At 38.6% G+C, this 22,348-nt stretch overlaps 1 protein-coding gene across 1 annotated transcript in view; it reads left to right on the forward strand.

Annotated features, from left to right (window-relative positions):
- Nucleotides 1-22,348, forward strand: part of NUP205 (nucleoporin 205) — an 85,987-nt gene that overhangs the window by 55,322 nt on the left and 8,317 nt on the right. The window contains exons 31-38 of the mRNA XM_039243539.1: nt 4,494-4,642; nt 6,110-6,301; nt 7,171-7,292; nt 9,136-9,274; nt 11,373-11,499; nt 15,747-15,823; nt 21,432-21,560; nt 21,780-21,906. Coding sequence (XP_039099470.1) covers nt 4,494-4,642; nt 6,110-6,301; nt 7,171-7,292; nt 9,136-9,274; nt 11,373-11,499; nt 15,747-15,823; nt 21,432-21,560; nt 21,780-21,906 — 1,062 coding nt within the window. The remainder of the gene's footprint in view (nt 1-4,493; nt 4,643-6,109; nt 6,302-7,170; nt 7,293-9,135; nt 9,275-11,372; nt 11,500-15,746; nt 15,824-21,431; nt 21,561-21,779; nt 21,907-22,348) is intronic.

A 22,348-nucleotide genomic window follows, 5' to 3' on the forward strand; every position in this document is an offset into this window, starting at 1 on the left:
TATATGTCTTTCCAGTTAAGAACAGTGTAGTTAAAATCTGACATTGTTTTTGCATATGTAATCCCTAGGGGTAAGTTGACAAGAGTTGACATCATGACTGACTCCCTTTGTATTCTTTTTTAATGTTTATTTTTATTAATTTTGAGACACAGAGACCGACAGAGCATGCATGGGGAGGGGCAGAGAGAGAGAGGTAGACACACAGTTCGAAGCAGGCTCCAGACTCTGAGCTGTCAGCACAGAGCCCAACGCGGGGCTCGAACCACGAGCCCTGAGATCATGTCTTGAGCAGAAGTTGGATGTTTAACCACCTGAGCCACCCAGGAGCCCCTCTCTTTGTATTCTTTTCATCTTTTATTTTCTCTCATTTCCACCAGTGACCACCAGGAGAAAATATAGATAATTTGACCAAAGCCTAAATGTTTAATGTGAAACACTGTTGCTGTATTTTTGTTTCGTAAGCTTTAGTTTTATAAAAATACTTCACATTTCAAGACAGGTAGATAATTACAAAGATAGACATTTTTAGCATGTTTTTATCAGATTAATATTTTCAATAAAAGTTTGTTTATAAGGCCAACTTGTAAAGTTATACTAACACATCAGAGCCATGATACAGTGCATCCTCCTCAGTTTTGTTTCCATGAGATTAGCTATGTTTGAATGTTCTATGTAATCTCAGTAAGATAGATTATATTGCTTTTAAGACAGATTCATTGATAACTTCTCATTTTCTAGGAGCTTATCATCCAATTTTAACCTATAACCAATTGATACAGGTGTAAGGAAGATGTTGCTTTGAATTCTTAATTTTAAAATTATTTAAATTGTTGCAATTTTAAGTACTTTCATCATAAGCTTTTTTCATATGTTCTCTTTCCTTTAAATTGGCTTTTCTTTTCCCTTAAATTTGATAAGTTAATGATACTCAGTTTTATATTTTCTTTACAAGTAAGAATTAGAAATTATCATAAACATAAAGAATTTTCTTCTCTGCTCAGAGTTCTTTTGGGCTCTTTTGACCTTTGAGCAAGAATATTCTTGTTCTTTGTGAAACCATAATATCCATTCATCTTTTTTTAAGAAAGAAGATTAGAAAAGAATCCATTGGCATTATTACATTTTTTTTTTTAATGTTTTACTTATTTCTAGGAGAGAGAGAGAGAGACAGCATGAGCAGGGGAGGGTCAGAGAGAGAGGGAGTCACAGACTGAAACAGGCTCCAGGCTCTGAGCTGGCAGTCAGCACAGAGCCTGACGCGGGGCTCGAACCCACGAACCGCGAGATCATGACCTAAGCAAAAGTCGGACGCCCAACTGACTAAGCCATCCAGGCGCCCCTACATTATTACATTTTTGAGAATCAGAGCACCTGGGTGGCCCAGTCAGTTAAGCATCCAGCCCTTGGTCTCAGCTCAGGTCATGATCTTACAGCTCATGAGTTTGAGCCCTGAGTTGAGCTCTGTACTGATAGCATGGAGCCTGCTTGGGATTCTGCCTCTTCCTCTTTCTGCCCCCCCCCCCCAAAGTTTATTTATTTTGAGAGAGAGAGAGAGAGAGAAAATCTCAAGCAGACTGTGCTCTCAGTGCAAAGCCGAACACAGGGCTTGAATCCACGAACCGTGAGATCATGACCTAAGCTGAAGTCAGGAGTTGGTCGCTTAACCGACTGAGCCACCCAGGCACCCCCATAAATAAACTTAAAAAAAATTTTTTTTAATAATCTTACTGTGACATTAAACATTTTTATGGTCTGGGCATTAGTATGATCTGTCATTATAGTATACATACACCTGTAATCATAAGGTAATGGGACTAAAAGGATTTTATGGAGCATCTTGCCTGCTCTTGACTCTGTTCATTTGAGTCTGATTCTACCACGTGACTTACAGATACCAGCTAATGCTATGTGTGTGTGTAGTAAAATGCAGGCTTTATACTTGATGTGAGTTTAGATGTACGAACATGCTAATAAAGGTAAGAAGAAGTCCCACGTTCTACCCTGGTAAGATAACCATTACATCATTTTGGTTATAGCCAGCCATATAGATTTAAAATCTTCCTTGTCTTTTCACTCAATGTTTTATGAACTTTTTTTCTTTGTTAAATAATATTTTTAATGGCTCTGTACATTTTGTCATTTACGGATATACCATCATTTATTTAGCTTGTCCATTTTTTTTTTTTAAATGTTTTATTTATTTCTAGGAGAGAGAGAGAGAGACAGCGTGAGCAGGGGAGGGTCAGAGAGAGAGGGAGTCACAGACTGAAACAGGCTCCAGTCTGTGCTGGCAGTCAGCACAGAGCCCGACGCGGGGCTCGAACCCACGAACCGCGAGATCATGACCTAAGCGAAAGTCGGACGCTTAACCGACTAAGCCACCCAGGCGCCCCTAGCTTGTCCATTTTTGGACACTAAGATTATTGCCAGTTTTTCACAATATAAATAAAAATCTATCTCCTTTGGTGGTTGATTATTTTCACTTATTCCAAAAGCAGGAAATATTAATTGAGTTCTTATTTTCATAAGGATTATATTCTAGTATAAAAGACAATACATGTATTTATAAAACAGGAAGTGTTAAGTTGCGTGATACAGACTAGATGCCAGCAAAGGTTTTCTGTAAAGGCCGATAGTAAATATTGTAGACTTTGCAAGCCATATGCTCTCTGTTGCAGCTACTCAACTCTGCCTTTATAGTGTGAAAGCAGCCAGAGGCTGCAGTTGAGTGACCATGGCTATGTCACATCACAGCCTTATAAAAATGGATCAGATTTTGCTCTCAGCCTTTAGTTTTTGAACCCCAAATATAAATTATAAGAGGTAAGAGAAGAAAGAAAATCAAGACTTTCACTGGACTTTGCAGGTAAAGATGTATTTATGTAGGAGTAAATGGAGGGCTTTTCAAGCGAGGCCCGAACTAGGAGGGAGTAAAGACTAAGAAGGATGTCCTTGCTGTAAGCAAGGAAGAAGGATGATGGAAAACAAAATCAAGTTTATATTATTAATGACCTTGCAAATGAAATTACAGTGTTAAAGCTAGTTGGATTAAGGCAGTTGATAACCATTTTAAGTTACGGAGAAAAGCGATATGAAGTTGGTATTCAGCAAAGTTTGTGTGGCAGTGATTTATAAGGTATGTTGCAAGAAGGAGCAGTTTGGTGTAAAAGAAAGTTCTAATTAAGTTGCAGACTTACACTTAGAATTTTCTAAGTACTGTTAATAAAATGTGGAACTTGGAGACCAATCACAGTTTGAAAATGAAAATCAAGTTATTTCTTTACCACTTAGCCTGGCCTTCTGCAAACCATGGCTTTCAGTTTTCGCTGTAAAGCCATAGGGGCTTTTGGAGGAGTATCTCTGGGGTTGTGTGGAAGAGCCCAGCAACCCTCTGCCTTCATTGCGGCCATGACTGAAATCTGGAATCTGGGGCTAAAACAAACTATAAAGTAGTGGCTTTCAGACTTCTACTCAAAACCTTTATTCAGACAATGTTGTGGCAATCCTGAGTGTAAAATAGAAAAGATGCTCTAGCTCCTCAGGCTGGCTTTTTGAAAACCCGCCTTGAGGGCATCTGGTGGCATCCCTGGATCAAGTTCGTGAACTTTCTTTAACCTGTCAGTAATTAGTGTTTGTGCTACTGTGCTAAACACCAGGAGCATAGTGGTGGACAAGACAGAATCGCCGTGTTAACACAACCTGATGTCTGGCAAATAAGTCCCATGCAGGAAGTACGAGGGCACTGTGATGTGCATGTGGAGGGAGTGTTGGACATAGCTGAGATAATCTTTAATTATCTTTGTGTATTTAAATTACTTTCATAAAGGGTATGGTTTTTTAATAAATATTTTTCAGTAAGTACTTCAATTAAAAATATAGAAATTATCTGATTTTTTTTTAGAAGAAGATTTATGTCAACTTTGTACCTGATTTTTTAGTCAAAATTCTCATAGATCTCAATAAAGGACAGCAATAGGTTCATTAGCAGAATAAATGCATTATATTGGTGCTCTTATAGTCCTATAATTCGTTTTGATTTGGGGCACCTGGGTGGCTCAGTTGGTTAGTCTGACTCTTAATATTGGCTCAGATCATGATCTCTCAGTTCACGGGATTGAGCCCCACATCAGGCTCTGTGCTAACCATACAGCTTGCTTGGGATTCTCTCTCTCCCTCTCTCTGCCCCTCTCCTGCTCATGTGCACACATCCGTGTGCATTCACTCTCACAAAAAGAAACATTAAAAAAAGTAATTCATTTTGATTTCTTTAAGAATAGGTAGTTTATCCTTTTAGTAATACCGTTGTTACTTTAGTGTGCAATGTGTGCATTGTGTTCTTGAAGTTAGCTGCCTAGATTGGTGGGCCCTGGGGTACTACATGCAGTAATGGAGGGATTTTTTTTTTTTCTTGTTGTATACAAGGTGTAATTGCTCAGTCATCACACTTTTTTTTATTGGAGGGTTTTCAATATTTTCTGTTGTAACCCTTTTAGCCAAGAAAACCATGTGGGAAAGGCTGACAGCCCCTGAAGATGTATTTAGTAAATTACAGCGAGAAAACATAGCCATCATTGAGAGCTACGGTGCTGCCCTCATGGAAGTGGTCTGTCGAGATGCTTGTGATGGTCATGAGATTGGAAGGGTAAGGTAACCCCTGTGTAGTATAATAATTGAATAAATATTTTGACATATTAAGGTATAAACTGAATTAACTTTGCAAATGCATATTGAGAATTATTGTCTGCAATATATTTTAGTGAATTTTTTTTTAATGTTTACTTTTTGAGAAAGAGAGAGAGTATGTGACTGGGGAGACGGGCAGAGAGGGAGGGAGAATCTGAAGCAGGCTCCCGGCCCTGAGTTGTCAGCACAGAGCCCGACATGGGAATTCAGCGTACAAACCATGAGATCATGACCTGAGCTGAAATCAGATGCTTAACCAACCGAGACACTCAGGCACCCCTAGTGAATTTTCTTATTTGTTATAATTTAGAATTTCTGTTTTATTTATTCATATGTTTTCTTTATTTCTGTTCAGAATCTCAGTTTGTTCAGAATTTTCCCTCAGAATAATCTTTCTGCTGCTTGTGAGGTGGGCCTTACATTGGTAGAAATGCTGCTTACTAAAAATTTTTGGTTAAGAGAATACCAGGTACACAGCTTTTATGCTGCATATGTCTTTCTCTGCTTTGTGGAGGGGAATTTGCATTTATATTTCTTTAAAACACTGTGCCATACTGGTGATAATACACTGAGAAGAGAATCTCCTGCTAGTGGAAAATGTGACAGCCTTTGAATCATATACAGCTGGTCCTTAAACAACACGGGATCCACTTACTATGGAGTGGGTCCACTTACTATGCAGATTTGTTTTGACACTTACAGTACAGACTATAAACATATTTTCTCTTCTTACGATTTTCTTAACATTTTCTTTTCTCTCACTTTCTTAATTGGAAGAATAAAGTATATAATACATACAACATAAAAAATATGTGTTAACTGTTTATGTGCTGACATGACTGCTTCCGATCAGTAGTAGGCTGTTAGTAATTATAAGGTTGTGGGGAGTCAAAAGGTTATACATGGATTTTCAGTTGCATTCCTAACCCCCATGTTGTTCAAGGGTCAATTGTATTTGAAGATTACAGGAAATAGGACTTTAGGAAATAGGATAAATATAAACTGTGTAGAAGTTCTTAATTATGTTTAAAAAAAAAAAAAAGTTTAAGTGTTGTTATGCATAGAAAAAGGACTGAGAGGAGAAAGACCAAAATGGAGTCACAGTGTTTATCAGACCACATATATTCTATATACTCTTTTTGTTTTCTAGGTTTCCTGTAATGTGCATGTGAAACTTTACGATCAGGGAAAAAAGCTATTTTTAATAAGTCTCTTTCCTCTTTTTTTTTTTTAATAAATCAAGATTCTGTATACATAGCTTTCAGTTTCTCAAAAATAAAAAATACCCCAACAAAATAAGAAAATGTTGTTGCAAGCTACCATTTCCTTTGAAGAACAGCTCTAAGTATTTTCAGATAAAGGGAGCTTCCGTCCTTGGTTTTGGTTGCCTCTCCACGTTTTGGACTTCGATTTGTTCTTCCTTCAGATGCTGGCACTCGCTCTACTTGACCGCATCGTCTCCGTAGATAAGCAGCAGCAGTGGCTGCTCTACCTTTCTAACAGCGGCTACTTGAAGGTGCTCGTGGACAGCCTGGTGGAAGATGACCACACTCTGCAGAGCTTATTAACACCACAACCTCCCCTTTTAAAAGCCCTTTATACTTATGAGTCCAAAATGGTAAGACTTTGTACTCATTTGAAGTTACATCAACCGCTCACTTCCTCTTAGAGCGATAAATGTATGGAGGAACAGTAACGTGGCTGACATTTTTAATATTTCTGTCATGTAAGCTATAATCATTTCAGGGAATTTTAAATTTGGAACATGTGTTAAAAATCTTCGAAGCATGCCAAAGAGGAGTTGAAGTGATCCTGAGAGGGTTGGCTGGGTAATGGAACAGCCCCTCAGTCGGGTTGCTGATGGTGGGGGTGACAGGACACTCAGCGCTCTGAGGGGAGCAGGAAGCCACACTGTCTCTTCACAACAAAATGCAGAATTGAACATTCCAATGTAGATGCGATGGTTCTAGTTTAAACACAGGATTTTTAGCACGACATATAAAGCAGCATTTCCTTTCCCTCAAATTTGTTTTCTCTGTTTCCTCCAGGTTGAAAATACTGCAAGGTCACAATAATAGAAGCACTAAAGTCTTAGACCCTTTGTTAACTCTCCCCCCCTTTATTTATTCAACGAATGTTTATTAAATACCTGTTATATGCCAGATGCGGCAGTCGGTACTAGAGATACAGCTTTGAGCTAAACCGTCCTCCCTCCCTCCCTCCCTGTGCCTACATGATGATAAGTGAAACTACAGTTGAGTTGAGTACTTATTTCACGCGAGGCAGTGTATTGCGACACCTCAGATACACTGTGCCCTTTAATCCTCGTAGAATCCTGCTGGGTATAATGTGCCCCTGCAGAGGCAGCTCAGAATTTCTTCTCAGTGTGATTAAAGATCAGAAATATGCTGTGAGAGAATCTCATTTGTATCTGAGGCCCTTGGAAATGATTTCTGTACTGATGATTTTCCTTTTGTAACTTCCTAGGCATTTCTTACAAGAGTGGCTAAGATACAGCAAGGCGCTTTAGAGCTGCTGAGGTCTGGGGTGATAGTGAGACTGGCGCAGTGCCAGGTCTATGACATGCGCCCAGAGATGGACCCGCAGGGGTAAGTGTCCGTGGATGCTGGTGTGGGTTCCCTACTCTTCTTCACTGTAAGGGATTAGTGAGGAACAAGAAATTCCAAATAAATATTTGCCATTGGTTTATCATTCTGTTTGAGCAGTACTCTATCACCTTGAGAACGTTTATTTTGGTCCTACATGCCTGCCATTTACTAATAAATGGAAGTTGCTAATAAGGGTAAGAGCAGGAGGGGCTAATGCTTTCCAGTTCAGAGCAGTAATCGGGAAGTCGGAGAGCGTTTTGTTAGCAGATGTCTTTCTTCCCAACGGTAGTGTTCTGTTCAGTAGAATATGTATTTTTAGTTACAGTGGTCCTTTAAAGTGTTGTGAAATTATAATTTGTCGTGGATCTCCCTCCTATTCCTGATGTCTTGAGTACTATTTTATATTTTTCTTATTGTAGCATTTTGCCAACCTTTTGCACATTTGAAAGCTTTTCATCAAATTATTTTAAGTTTCAAGCTTGTTAACAGATTTCTTGGTTCAGTTTGAATATGGGTTTTGAGTTGTTTTTGTTTTTTTCATTTTTGTCTACCAGGTGTGTTGTTAGCACACCTTCTTGGCAAGAAATAACACTCAGTTTTACTAATTTTCTTCAAAAGTCCATTGCCAAATTGAATATTTGAGTTTTTTTGGATAAACTATAGAAATGTTTTATCTCCAGAAAAGAAATGTTTTATGTTTTTTTTAATTATTGTTTTCTAAAGTTTTATTTTTTATTTATTTAAAAAACTTTTTTTAGTGTTTTATTAATTTCTAAGAGAGAGAGAGACAGAGGCAGCATGAGCAGGGGAGGGTCAGAGAGAGAGGAAGACACAGAATCCAAAACAGGTTCCAGGCTCTGAGCTAGCTGTCAGCACAGAGCCCAACGCGGGGCTCAAACCCACGAACCGTGAGATCATGACTTGAGCTGAAGTCAGATGCTTAACCGACTGAGCTACCCAGGCGCCCCTGTTTTCTAAAGTTTTAAACATAAGAGTTATTATTTTCACCTTAGGTAAAGAGGATTGAGGTAATTACATTCCTTGGGTCTTGATATATAATTACTTGTCTGTGCAAAGCCTTTCTCTTATTTATTTCCATATTTTATGTCCATTCCTGTCTCTTCAATCGGCAACCATTTTCTTTTGTCTAAAAATTTAAATATTTACATAAATAATAGTTTATTAATACTTAAGAGTTAAGTGATTTTAGGGGCACCTGGGTGGCTCAGTCCAGCATCTGACTTTAGTTCAGGTTATGAACTCATGGTTCGTGACTTGGAGCCCCTCATCGAGGTCTGGACTGACAGCTCGGAGCCTGGAGCCTGCCTCTGATTCTGCGTCTCCCTCTCTCTTTCTCTCTGCCCCTTCCCCCTACTCAGGCTCTGTCTGTCTCTCTCTCAAAATAATAAACATTAAAAAAATTTTTTTTAATTAAGTGATTTTGCAGCTTCATTTTAACTTTTTTAAATTTATTTTTTTTTTTTTTAAGTCTAATGGGCAATGTAGACTCATTTTTGGCTGTGGCTACAAGAGAGGGAAACTTGGGGGGAAAAGAGCTTCTGTTTTTATCTGTCATAGTTTCTATGGCCCAAGGGAGCATTCTGAGTAGAATAAATATGTTTAGGAAATTCCAAGCATTATCTTCAAATTATGCAGATTTTCCTTATTAAGTTTTCTCATAAACTCCATTTTCACTGTTTATATGGGATGTAGAATTCTCATTAGTAGTTTCACATCTTAATCAGGCCCCTGTGATTGTTTGCCATGGAGATGCTCAGGAACCGTTAGCCTCCCTTAACTCTTGCACTGTCGCTGTCTCCTTGTTGGGTGGAAATGAATGTAGCGTGTTTGGCATGAGGGACCCGCCGGTTTTCATCCCCGCCCCCGTGGACCGCTACCGGCAGATTCTGCTCCCGGCTCTCCGCTTGTGCCAGGTCATCCTCACGTCCAGCACGGCCCAGCACTTGCAGGCGGCAGGGCAGGTAAGGGGGGGCGTTGGCCGAGGGGTCGGCCGGGGCAGGGTCTGCATTTTACAGATGCAGACACCCTGGGCATAGACAGCGCCCATTAACTTCCCATAGACTGTGGCAGCCCCAGGCGTGGACAGCCAGCCTCCTTGTGCTTCGCCTGAACGTCATTGACCCGTTCTTATATATACTCTTATGTGAATGAAACGCCACAGCAAAGAACAGAATAGTGAGATGGAAAGCAAGAGCTCTGAACGTGTTCTTCTGTAAAAGGAAGCGGTTATTGTTATAGAAATAAGCTGGCTTCTGAAATGTAGTTTAATTGGGGATTTATCGAGAGGCCGTACGCTTGCAGAAAGTATGAAAGATAGGTGATAATGACACATTTAATTGTGATATTTAGAGAACGAAGTAATTGAAATAAGGGAATTCTCTAACAAAAATTTTTTTCATTGAGCACCAGAAATTAGTTTTATATTTATCTCTTTTCAGTGAAACCTTCAAAAAAATCTTTGTTTCTTTCAACTATAATACAATATATAATCTAGCCATTCACTGATTAGACTTAATGACTCTGCAATCTTTATTGTTTTCCTCTATTATTGCAACACACTCAGAAACTGTGTCCTAATACTTTATGGAATGTTATGTGCTTTCCCTTTCCTAAGTCTCCTGGTTTATGTTACCAGGATAGATTGCTGCTGCTTCTAACATGGCACCTTGTTTTGTTTTGTTTGTTTTTTTATTTAATTTTGAACTTTTTTAAAAGTTTATTTGAGAGAGAGAGTGAGTGTGTGTGCATGTGTGCATGCATGCTCGTGCATACACGTGAGTTGGGGAGAGGCAGAGAGAAGAGAGAGAGAGAGAGAGAGAGAGAGAAAATCCCAAGGAGGCTCCATGTTGTCAGTGCAGAGCCTGATGCGGGGCTTGAACCCATGAACCTTGAGATCATGACCCTGAGCTGAAGTTGGGCGCTTAACTGACTGAGCCATCCAGGCACCTATTTTTTTTTCTTTTTTTGAGAGAGAGAGAGAGAGAGAGAGAGAGAGAGAGAAAGACAAGTCAGGGAGGGGCAGAAGGGTTGAGAGAGAGAATCCTAATCCTAAGCAGGCTCCATGCTCAGCACGGAGCCTCACGTGGGTCTTGATCCCACAACCCTGGGATCATGACCTGAGCTCACATCAAATCAGATGCGATGCTCAACCGACAGAGCCACCCAGGCACCTCAACATCTTGTTTTATACTGCATTGGTACATCTTACCTCTTTCATATGCGGCCTTTGAGTCAGTTCTTGAAAACTCAAAGAGTTCCCTTGTCTTCTCTTTTATTGAGATTAAGATTTTTTTTATTACAAGTGGGACATTGTGATGATATAGGATTCTCTAATGCCACTCTTTACTGGCTATAGCAGAGCCCCCCAAGGAGCCTGTTTTAAAAATATAGATTATGGAGTACCACATCCAGCAATTATGGGCTAAGGCCAGGAATCTGAAATAACAAAATAAAAAAGGGCACCATTCCTGAGTGATTCAGATGTTTGGCTCAGCCTTCTGGGCATGTATAATCTAGCTAAGGAGGCATCACGTGCAAATAGAGTCCTCCATGACAGCATACTAGAAAATGCCAAGGTGGAAAGGCAGAGGCCAGGATTTTTATCTCATTTGTATTTACTGTATCAGAAGGAGAATTTAACAAAAGTTTTATGTGATTATCCCCATGTCAGGCTAGTCAGATTTTTATAGAGCAAGTTAAATTCAGTAAGTCATTTTTATAACCACTTATTTTAAACTCCTGTTCTAGTTCCATTTGGACAAAAATAAAAGAAAATAAGAGTCAAGTAACAGTTTTCATACAGTAGTTGCAAGTTATATTATACTTTTCAACTCTAGCCTCTAAGCTCTGAAATTATCTTTCTTATGAATTTTAGATAAATATTTGCTTCTTTGAAGAAATAAACCATATAAATGCTTTGATTGCTTGTATTGTGTTCATTTTGATTCATTACATTGAATTTCGTGCTTCAGCATTATTAAAAAAGATGAATTATAAATATATAATACAGTTTTCTACTCTTGACCTCTTTTCCGTTTCTCTCCCTTTTCCTCGGCTCAGGTGTTGCAGTTTCTCATTTCGCATTCCGATACCATCCAAGCGATCCTGCGCTGTCAGGATGTGAGCGCTGGGTCCTTGCAGGAACTGGCTCTGCTCACGGGAATTATAAGCAAAGCAGCACTTCCTGGTGAGTCGATTATGTTGGATGGACTTTGAAATTCTTTACGGACTGACATATACTTAATAGAATGAGGTTTTTATGGCTTTGCAATCCATAGGACTTATTTGAAATTAGTGCTAATAGTCAACTGCTTTTTTTTTTTTAACCTTTTTATTTATTATTGAAAGACAGAGAGAGACAGAGCACGAGCAAGGGAGGGCCAGAGAGAGGGGGAGACACAGAATCCAAAGCAGGCTCCAGGCTCAGAGCTGTCAGCACAGAGCCCAACATGGGGCTCTAACTCACAAACCAAGAGATCATGACCTGAGCCAAAGTCAGAGACTGAGCCACCCAGGTGCCTAACTACTTTTTTTTTTTAATTAGTAAGTTTATATTTTTTGAGAACGATATATGTCATACAGAAAGTTCAGAGTTCAAGAAAATAATGACTACCCAAAACCTGACTACCTAGAAATTACCAAGTGTTTTTTTAGTATATGTGCTGCTGAAGCGAGCCTTTCAGACATTATTTTATATATATGTACATGAGACAGAGAAGGACATTATTTTTCACGTGCAATGTTAGAAAATGATTTAATTTTATATGAGTTTAATAGATTAAAAAATTAATTGAAGAGGGGCGCCTGGGTGGCTCAGTTGATTAAGCATTTGACTCTTGATCTTGACTCAGGTCGTGATCTCGAGGTTCATGAGATTGAGCCCTGATTTAGGCCCTGTGTCAGCAACATGTAGTCTGCTTGAGATTCTCTCTCTCCTGCTTTCTCTTTCTTTCTCTCTCTAACTTTCTCTCTCTCTCAAAAAGAAATTAATTGAAAGAAAAACTGAAGACCTTGCTGAATTCCAAATATTTTTTCACTACAAGATTACAAGAGTTGTTAGTTCTTAAATGATCACTGTGATTAAGAAGGAAAAAAAAGATTATGAAACATTATTAAGATATTTGGGGGTTTTTTCCCCTTTTAATTTCTTTAGTACCTGTGTATTTTAGACAGAATCCATTAACTCCTGATGTGGAAGATTGAAATCATGAGTTCTTTTATACTTCTTTTTCCACCTTCAGATTATCTTTGCATATATTATTTTTCCTTTGTCAGTTTTTATTTACATTCAGTTTTGTACCCATGAAACCTCTAGCTATTCAGTTTTACTTGTCTCTTTACATGCATTCACTGAAACACACCAGTACTTTTTATTCCCCATGGCTTCACTGGTCTTAGCTCTCTCTAAGAGAGAGATTTGTCTCTTGGTATTTTTAATTCATACTGAGGTCCTCTCCCCCCAAAAAAGTATGTTATATAGTCCCTGAATGCTCTACAGTTTGTCAACATCTTGTTGCCTCTTTCCATGAATGATGGCATGGCTGATTATGATTCTTTCCCTCAGAACTTGTAATACTAATGACAAGAGCTCACATTTATTGAGCACAATGTGCCAAGTACTATTTTATTAAACACTTAGCATATTAATTATTTAATCCTCACAAGGGTCTTATGAGGTAGAACTCTTTTCCAAATTTTACAGATGAGAAAACTGAGGCACAGAGAAGTTACTTGTCCAAAGTCATATAGATAATACCTACAAGTGCTGAGTTAGCTATAAAGAGAATTTACCTTTTATCAAATCCTCTCTGACAAATTGGTTTTATTCATGAAGTCTCCTGTCAGTAAATTTTTTAAATACCTAAAATTCTATATTTTGCTAATAGCATCATTTGAACCTGTCATCATATTAAGGTTGTATTCAGAAAAGCACTTTTTTATTTTATCTTATTAAAGTAAGTTTGTTTGTTGAGAGAGAGAGAGGGAGGGAGTAAGCACAGAGAGGGGTAGAGAGAGAGGGAGAGAGAGAATCCTGAACAGGCTCCTTACAGTTAGCCCAGAGCCCAATGTAGAGCTTGATCCCATGATCATGAGATCAAGACCTGAGCCGAAGTCAGTAGCCGGATGCTCCACCAACTGAGCCCCCCAGGCGCCCCAACACAGCTTGTTTTAACAGGCTCGTGAAAAATTCAAACAAAAGAACAGAGTAAAAATAGTGACCAGCAGTCCCTGTTCTCTAAAAGGTATTAGGTATCAATTTAGCTTATTTTTCTAGGAATTTCTGTGCATATGGTGTAAAATTGCCCCCTACCTATACAAATGAAGTCAGACGATACACACTGCTGTGTAGCTTCTTTTTTCCAGTATGTCTTGGAGATCTTTTCCCTCACCACATAGAGCTCCTGCCTCCCTCTTTGAAATTGGCTGTATAGGTTTCCAGTTGCAAGAGTTAGCCAGGCCTTTGTTCTTTAGCCAGATACCTGTAACATGTTCACTGTTTCCCGTCTTTCTAAACATTTCTAACAGTGTGGCATTTAATAATTGTGTGTGTATGTGTGTCTGTGTGTATTCATGGGCGTTTTTGTAGATCTGAGCTGGTAGGCTTGATAAATTCCTGGCACTGTTTGGCCTGAAAATGTATATACTTAAAGTTTACTTTTGAAGATAATGACAAAACCCTCCCAAATTTTTGAAACAAACTTTTAACAGTTTTCACTCCCATCAACCCGACTCTGCATAGTTTAGCCTTTGATGACATACTATTTTGTATTCTCCCATAATTTTACTATATATCTTTTAATGTATTTTTTAATTTTCACATTAAATTATAAGCCCATTTATAACTGTATCCCCCATGTTTTGCCCAGTCTCATACCAGATATGTCATACCTCTTCAAATATTGACCAAAAAGTTAATTTTTTATCTATGGCCCAAAAATATTCTGGAAAGTGTTTTGGAGTTGAGAACAATATAAATGGTACACAGAGTATCATTTGGCACTGAGCCGAAGTATCTTATAGAAACTGAGAGTGTTTTACAAAAACAGAATTGGTAGTCTTTTTTTTTTTTTTAAGAATCTATTTTTAAGTAATCTCTTTACCCAACGTGGGGCTTGAACTTACAACCCTGAGATCAAGAGTTGCATATTCCATCCACTGAGCCAGCCAGCTGACTCCCAGGTAGTCTTTTTAAATAGAGGCAGCAGGTGGAAAAAAAGAACCAGGGAATAGCAATACATGTTGCAGAAATCAGAAAGTTTGAGAACAGAGAGGAAAAGGCCCAGATTTCATGACGTTGTTAGGTACAAGATCCAGCTTTTAAGGGGTAGGATGGGAAAAAAAGGTTTAAAAATACAGGCAGCAGATGTAGAGAAAATATTCCAAAAATTTGATATTAACTAGGTTTTTGCTTATTTTGGGTTTTTTTTTTTTTTTTTTTTGGAGGACAAGGGAGGCCTGATTATATTTTCAAATAGTGAGGGAAAATCCTCTGTGGCCACATAGATTTGCGTAAGCTGGAAAAGAAAGGGATTCTCAGAGCAGTCCCCCAGAGGAGGTGGAGAAAGGAAGGGATGGGATCTGGTGGAGTAATAAGCCACAGGTGAAGTGTAGCAAGCCAGCACGTGCCAAATGATATGAGTGTTTTCTGTAGGTTTGTGTGAGGTCCATGGGCTGAGAAATCTAGAAAGAGCAGGTCTTGTTATTATAAGGAGCAAAGGATAAGATTCTCGGTTACATGCTTGGAGGTAAGGACTGAATTAAAGAGATTGTGAAAACATAAAGTTAAGGGGCTAGGACAGGTTCAAGTGGATCGTCAGCATGATTGTGGCCATGAAACAAAGAAACCAGTGGGGTGAATGACCTGTGTGTTTACTTGGAGAGCTCGATACAAATAAAGGGCATTTGTCCTTGGTACTATAAGGTTGATCAGCTTGATTTCAGAGTCCTGTGATAAGTCTAAACAGAAGTTGAATGGGAACTTTTGTGTGTATGTGCAAACTCTACTTTGCCTAAGGGGAAAAGAAAAAAAAATCAAACGATACAGTACCTAGAAGAGTTAAAAGAAAAAAGAAATACATTTCATTATTCATGTTTTATATCCTAAACTCTTTCAGGAGACAGTAACTTACTGTCGAGTTTAGAACATTTTTAACTTTTATGGTTATAAATAAAAGTAGATTTATCCCCAAAACTTTAGAAAGTGCCTTTTGAAATCACAAATTCAGTCTGGATTTAGGTTGCATATGAATGAACATGTAGTGGTATGCTTATAATCTTTGTGAAGTTGTATTTCCCAAAACTCCTTCATGGCAAGTCTGTGTTTTTCCTTGTACATAAAGAATATAAAATATAAGAGTTGCTCTTCCTGGTTTTTAAATGTTTTTATTTTCTTGACTATAAAACTGTATTTAAAAGCATTCCAAATTTTGCTAGGTATATTAAGTGAACTTGATATTGATGCAAATGAAGGATCTCTAATGGAGCTACAGGGACATATTGGAAGATTCCAGGTAAGTGACTTTCTTCTTTTTTTTGGCTTGATGACTTTAAACTTTTTATTTTTATTTTTTATTTATTTTTATTTATTTATTTTTTTTACAAATAGTTTATTGTCAAATTAGTTTCTACATAACACTCAGTGCTCATCCCCAAAGTGCCCTCCTTCATGCCCATCCCCCCCTTCCCCCCACATCCATCAGTCCTCAGTTTTTGTCAGCATTCAAGAGTCTCTCATGGTTTGCCTCTCTCCCTTTCCCCCACCATTTCCCCCCTTCTTCTCCCCCTTGTTCCTCTGTCAAGTTCCTCCTAATCCTCCTATACGTGCAAACATATGGTATTTGTCCTTCTCTGCCTGACTTATTTCGCTCAGCATAACACCCTCAAGGTCCATCCATGTTGCTACACATGGCCAGATTTCATTGTTTCTCATTGCCATGTAGTATTCCATGGTATAGATAAACCACATCTTCTTGATCCATTCGTCTGTTGATGGACACTTAGGCTCTTTCCATGTTTTAGCTATTGTGGAGAGTGCTGCTATGAACATTGGGGTACATGTGCTCCTATGCCTCAGCATTTCTGTATCCCTTGGGTAAATTCCTAGCAGTGCTATTGCTGGGTCATAAGGGAGTTCTATTGTTAGTTTCCTGAGGAACCTCCACACTGTTTTCCAGAGGGGCTGTACCAGTTTACATTCCCACCAACAGTGCAGGAGGGTGCCCGTTTCTCCACATCCTCGCCAGCATCTAGAGTTCTCTGATTTGCTCATTTTAGCCACTCTGACTGGCGTGAGGTGGTATCTCAGTGTGGTTTTGATTTGTATTTCCCTGATGAGGAGGGATGCTGAGCATCGTTTCATGTGTCTGTTGGCCATCTGGATGTCCTCTTTGGAGAAGTGTCTGTTCATGTCTTCTGCCCATTTCTTCACTGGGTTGTTTGTTTTTCGGGCGTGGAGTTTGGTGAGTTCCTTATAGATTCTGGATATTAACCCTTTATCTGATATGTCATTTGCAACTATCTTTTCCCATTCCGTTGGTTGCCTATTAATTTTCTGGGTTGTTTCCTTGGCTGTGCAGAAGCTTTTAATCTTGATGAGGTCCCAACAGTTTATTTTTGCTCTCGATTCCCTTGCTTTTGGGGATGTGTCAAGTAAGAAGTTGCTGCGGTGGAGGTCAAGGAGGTTGTTTCCTGCTTTCTCCTCTAGGGTGTTGATAGTTTCCTGTCTCACGTTCAGGTCCTTTATCCATTTTGAGTTGATTTTTGTGCATGGTGTGAGAAAATGATCTAGTTTCATTCTTCTGCATGTTGCTGTCCAGTTCTCCCAACACCATCTGTTAAAAAGGCTGTCTTTTTTCCATTGGATATTCTTTCCTGCTTTGTCAAAGATCAGTTGGCTGTATACTTTTGGGTCCACTTCTGAGTTCTCAATTCTGTTCCATTGGTCTATGTGTCTGTTTTTGTGCCAATACCATACTGTCTTGAGGATGACAGCTTTGTAGTAGAGGCTGAAGTCTGGGATGGTGATACCTCCCGTTTTGGTTTTATTTTTCAGTATTACTTTGGCTATTCGGGGTCTTTTGTGGTTCCATACAAATTTTTGGATAGTTTGTTCTAGTTTTGAGAAGTATGCTGGTGCAATTTTGATTGGAATTGCATTGAATGTGTAGAGTGCTTTAGGTAGTAATGACATCTTAACTATATTTATTCTTCCTATCCATGAGCATGGAATGTTTTTCCATTTCTTTGTGTCTTCTTCAATTTCCTTCATAAGTTTTCTATAGTTTTCATCATACAGATCTCTTGTATCCTTGGTTAGGTTTATTCCGAGGTATTTTATGGTTTTTTGTGCAATTGTGAATGGGATCAGTTTCTTGATTTCTCTTTCTGTTGCTTCATTATTGGTGTATAAAAATGCAACCGATTTCTGTACGTTGATTTTGTACCCTGCAACTTGGCTGAATTCTTGGATCAGTTCTAGTAGGCTTCTGGTGGAGTCTGTCGGGTTTTCTATGTAGAGTATCATGTCATCTGCGAAGAGTGAAAGTTTGACTTCCTCTTTGCCAATTCTGATGCCTTTGATTTCCTTTTGTTGTCTGATGGCTGATGCTAGGACTTCCAGCACTATGTTAAACAACAGTGGTGAGAGTGGACATCCCTGTCGTGTTCCTGATCTCAGGGGGAAAGCTCTCAGTTTTTCCCCGTTGAGGATGATGTTAGCTGAAGGCTTCTCATAGATGGCTTTGATGATGTTTAAGTAGGTTCCTTCTATCCCAACTTTCTCGAGAGTCTTTATTAAGAAGGGATGCTGTATTTTGTCAAATGCTTTTTCTGCATCTATTGACAGGATCATATGGTTTTTATCTTTTCTTTTATTGATATGATGGATCACATTGATTGATTTGCGAATGTTGAACCAGCCCTGTAACCCAGGAATGAATCCCACTTGATCTTGGTGGATGATTCTTTTGATATGCTGCTGGATTCGATTTGCAAGGATCTTGTTGAGAATTTTTGCATCCGTATTCATCAAGGATATTGGCCTATAGTTCTCTTTTTTTGTTGGATCTCTGTCTGGCTTGGGAATCAGAGTGATGCTGGCTTCATAAAATGAGTCCGGGAGTTTTCCTTCGACTTCTATTTTTTGGAATAGCTTGAGAAGAATTGGGATTAATTCTGTTTTAAATGTCTGGTAGAATTCCCCAGGGAAACCATCAGGTCCAGGGCTCTTATTTGTTGGGAGATTTTTGATCACTGATTCGATTTCTTCACTCGTTATGGGTCTGTTCAGGTTTTCTATTTCTTCCCGTGTGAATTTTGGTAGTGAGTGTGTGTTTAGGAATTTGTCCATTTCTTCTAAGTTGTCCAATTTGTTGGCATATAATTTTTCATAGTATTCCCTGATAATTGCTTGTATTTCTGAGGGGTTGGTTGTAATAAGTCCATTTTCATTCATAATTTTGTCTATTTGGGTGCTCTCTCTTTTCTTTTTGATAAGCCTGGCTAGAGGTTTGTCAATTTTGTTTACTTTTTCAAAAAACCAACTCTTGGTTTCATTGATCTGTTCAATTGTTTCTTTGGTCTCTATGTTGTTTATTTCTGCTCTAATTTTTACTATTTCTCTTCTTCTACTGGGTTTAGGGCGTTCTTGTTGCTCTGCCTCTAGCTCCTTTAGGTGAGCTGTTAGATTTTGGACTTGTGCTTTTTCTAATCTCTTGAAATAGGCCTGGAGAGCAATGTACTTTCCTCTTAGGACTGCCTTGGCCGCATCCCATAGATTTTGAATTGTTGTGTTTTCATTTTCATTTGTTTCCATATATTTTTTAATTTCCTCTCTAATTGCCTGATTGGCCCATTCATTCTTTAGAAGGGTGTTCTTTAACCTCCATGTTTTTGGCGGTTTTCCAGACTTCTTCCTGTAATTGATTTCAAGTTTCAAAGCATTGTGATCTGACAGTGTGCATGGTATGACCTCTATTCTTTTATATTTATTGAGGGCTGCTTTATGTCCCAGTATGTGATCTATCTTGGAGAATGTGCCATGCGCACTTGAGAAGAAAGTAAATTCCCTGGCTTCAGGATGTAAAGTTCTAAATATATCCGTTAGATCCATCTGGTCCAGTGACTTTCTTCTTTAAAGAGTAATACTGTAAGACTTAGAGCAAAATACAACAGTCCTCTTCCCCATCCTCCCTGGTCTGCTTCCTGGATTTGGGCAAACCTTCTCAACAGTTTTAAATCGTTAAGTAATTTATCTGTAAATAATATGCTTATTTTTTAATTTTAGGAATCATCTATTGGTTTCCCCTTGAAGAGGGTGAGAACTTAGATCTCTTTTTTCTTTTTTCTTCCACCATACAGTATGGACACTTCTCACAACACCCCTCCACCGCTGCCCAGAAGCTCAATAGAATCATGAACTTGATTAGATCACTGCTTTAGTGTTATGCTGTTATTACAACGTAAATGTAATATTTGAGTAAGAATGGGTGATAGGTTACTTTTGGGTGCAACATGTTTTCCCTAGAGTGAATAATTGTTTCTTTTTTTTTTTTTTTGCTTGGTTTTTATGTACTTATTTCCAAGCTCTCTTCCAGTTATGTGATCTCCTTTTAATATACTCAAACATATTAGATAGCTTATCAACTAGATATTGATCACAGTCTTTCTGGGAGCCTCCTGGCCTGCTTTGTTCCGAACATCTTCATTTTTGATTGGGTGCAGGACAATTATATTTATATAGAGAATTTATGTTTCATTGTTTTTGCTACCTTAATTTTCTTAACCAGCCCTCTTTTCATCAACTGCTTTTTCAGGTTTCCAAAAGAAAACTGCTGCTATCAGCATTTTTGTGTACAAATTTTTGAACTAGAGATTAGATAGCGTAACTGGTATCGCTGAGTCCAAGGGTGCCTACACAGTACATGTTGAGTCATTATCAAACAGCACTCCTGAAAGGATTATACTCTTACCCTCAAAACCCAAATGCTTTTTTTTTGTCTTCTAATTTTTTTCATTGGTAGGGAGAAAAAGATATTTTTCATGGGTCTTTCGTAAGGTGAAGGAAATGTTTTAGTGCATCTGTTTTGTCTGTAAGGGTAGCAAACGGCAAGTAATCTCTTAAAAATAGATATAGCTATTTTGGCACAATAAATTTATATTACAATCTTTTCAATATATTTTGCTTTATCTGGTCTTATTATGTAAACTAACATCAGTGTACGTAAGCTATTTTATAGTTATATATGTCTGTATATATGTGTAGGCGTGTGTAGGATACCAGTTTTCAGAGTATATGTTTTTAATGTCCATTTATTATGTGCAGAGCACTATAGACTAAGCATTGTAAATACAATTCAATGTCGCAGGTAATCCTAACAATAAGTAAGGTAGGAGTTGCTATTTTCCTAAGAATGTGAGCAATTGAGGCTTGTGGAAGTTAAGTAACTTGTTGTAGATCACATAGCAAGAAGTCAGGTACCTGCTTTGGGAACCCACATCGCTGATTTCAACCACCAGATAGGCGTATTACCAGTTTTGAGAAGTTTGCCCTTCCCCCTAAGAACCTTAGGAAAAATTGTATTGTCGGATGAAAAGTAGCAACATTTCAAGTAGATGACATCTTCATTTTATCTGCCAAGGGTATCTGTGTGTTCCCAGCCCCTTTATGAAGTCCAGAAGCAGCTATAGGAGAAATAGCCTTTAAAGCTGAGCGTTCGTAGACAGAATTATCACGGACATGCTTGTTACAAACTGTCTTCTGTTTGCCATTTCATTTTGCTTCTCATTGTTTATCAACTCGTGTTTAATTGGTGTCTACCAAGCAGTTATTTGGTGTGATACAGAATATTCTTAGATTAATGTTTACAATGTAATGGGTATTAACTGCTAAAAAAAAATGGTGTTCTTTTAATGAGTTGACTGCCAAGCAAATACATTTGCAAAAAGGTGAATTTTAATAGTGCTAACTTTAGTGCCTCAGTTGGAAGTAAGAAATCAGATGCTTTAAAGAGTGATTCCATTCCCCAGTGAGTTCTTCTTTTTTTATATCCCTCAAAGAGGGGTCGCTGATTTTAGACATACCCGATTAGATATGAACAAAGTATCTTTTCTCTTTCTTAGCGCCAGTGCTTGGGACTACTAAGCCGCTTCGGGGGCTCTGACAGACTGCGTCAGTTTAAATTTCAAGATGATAATGTGGAGGGAGACAGAGTGAGCAAGAAAGATGAGCTCGAACTGGCCATGCAGCAGGTAGGAGGGTGGGCGTTGTGTATCCGTTCTTGAACGTTTGTCTGGTTTTTGGAAGTCTGATGAAAAATAGCAGATGTGAATGATTTTACAGATTGATTTATAACCTTGTTGTAATTTTACAGATTGATCAGTGACTTTGTTTTCCTTCAGCTCTGGAGTTCCATGATACTGGGCATTGGGGGAATTAATATTTTTGTCACTGTTATTCTTCTATTGTAGATCTGTGCCAATGTCATGGAGTATTGCCAGTCGCTCCTGCTGCAGAGCTCCCCCACCTTTCAGCATGCTCTGTGCCTCTTCACCCCGAGCCTGTCAGAAACCATTAATAGAGATGGACCCCGGCAAGGTGACCGAGTTCTTTCCTTCTGTATTTGAGGATTAAGTTGCTGTGAGTAAGACAGGCCCTAGTTGGCTCCAGTGAGATGCAGCATTTTCTTTCTGTGTAATTAGTGGGAAAGTTTGTAAATGACTTTAAGGAGTGGTGAGTGTTGGCAGTCTTGTGGATAGGCTGGAGAGCTGGAGAAGACAGAGAAATTCAAGATTTTCCGAGGATAACTTTAGAAGAGCATTGTGGGGAGAGTGTGGTTTTGAATAGTACCTGAGATCCCAAAGAAAGGATCTAGAATTGATGAGTAAACTAGTTGGGTGATAAATGTGAAAATGTAACAGTTTAGATGTGAAATCATGTTAAGCTGAATGTAGGGTCTAAATTGGGTCCTGTATTATAGCTCCAAGCTTCTATACCATAGCAAGTTAAAATATAGATGCCGAGTAAGCTGACCTAGCCC

The sequence above is a fragment of the Hyaena hyaena genome, unplaced genomic scaffold (assembly GCF_003009895.1).
Source record: "Hyaena hyaena isolate Hyena2069 unplaced genomic scaffold, ASM300989v1 scaffold_8, whole genome shotgun sequence".
Lineage (NCBI taxonomy): Eukaryota > Metazoa > Chordata > Mammalia > Carnivora > Hyaenidae > Hyaena > Hyaena hyaena.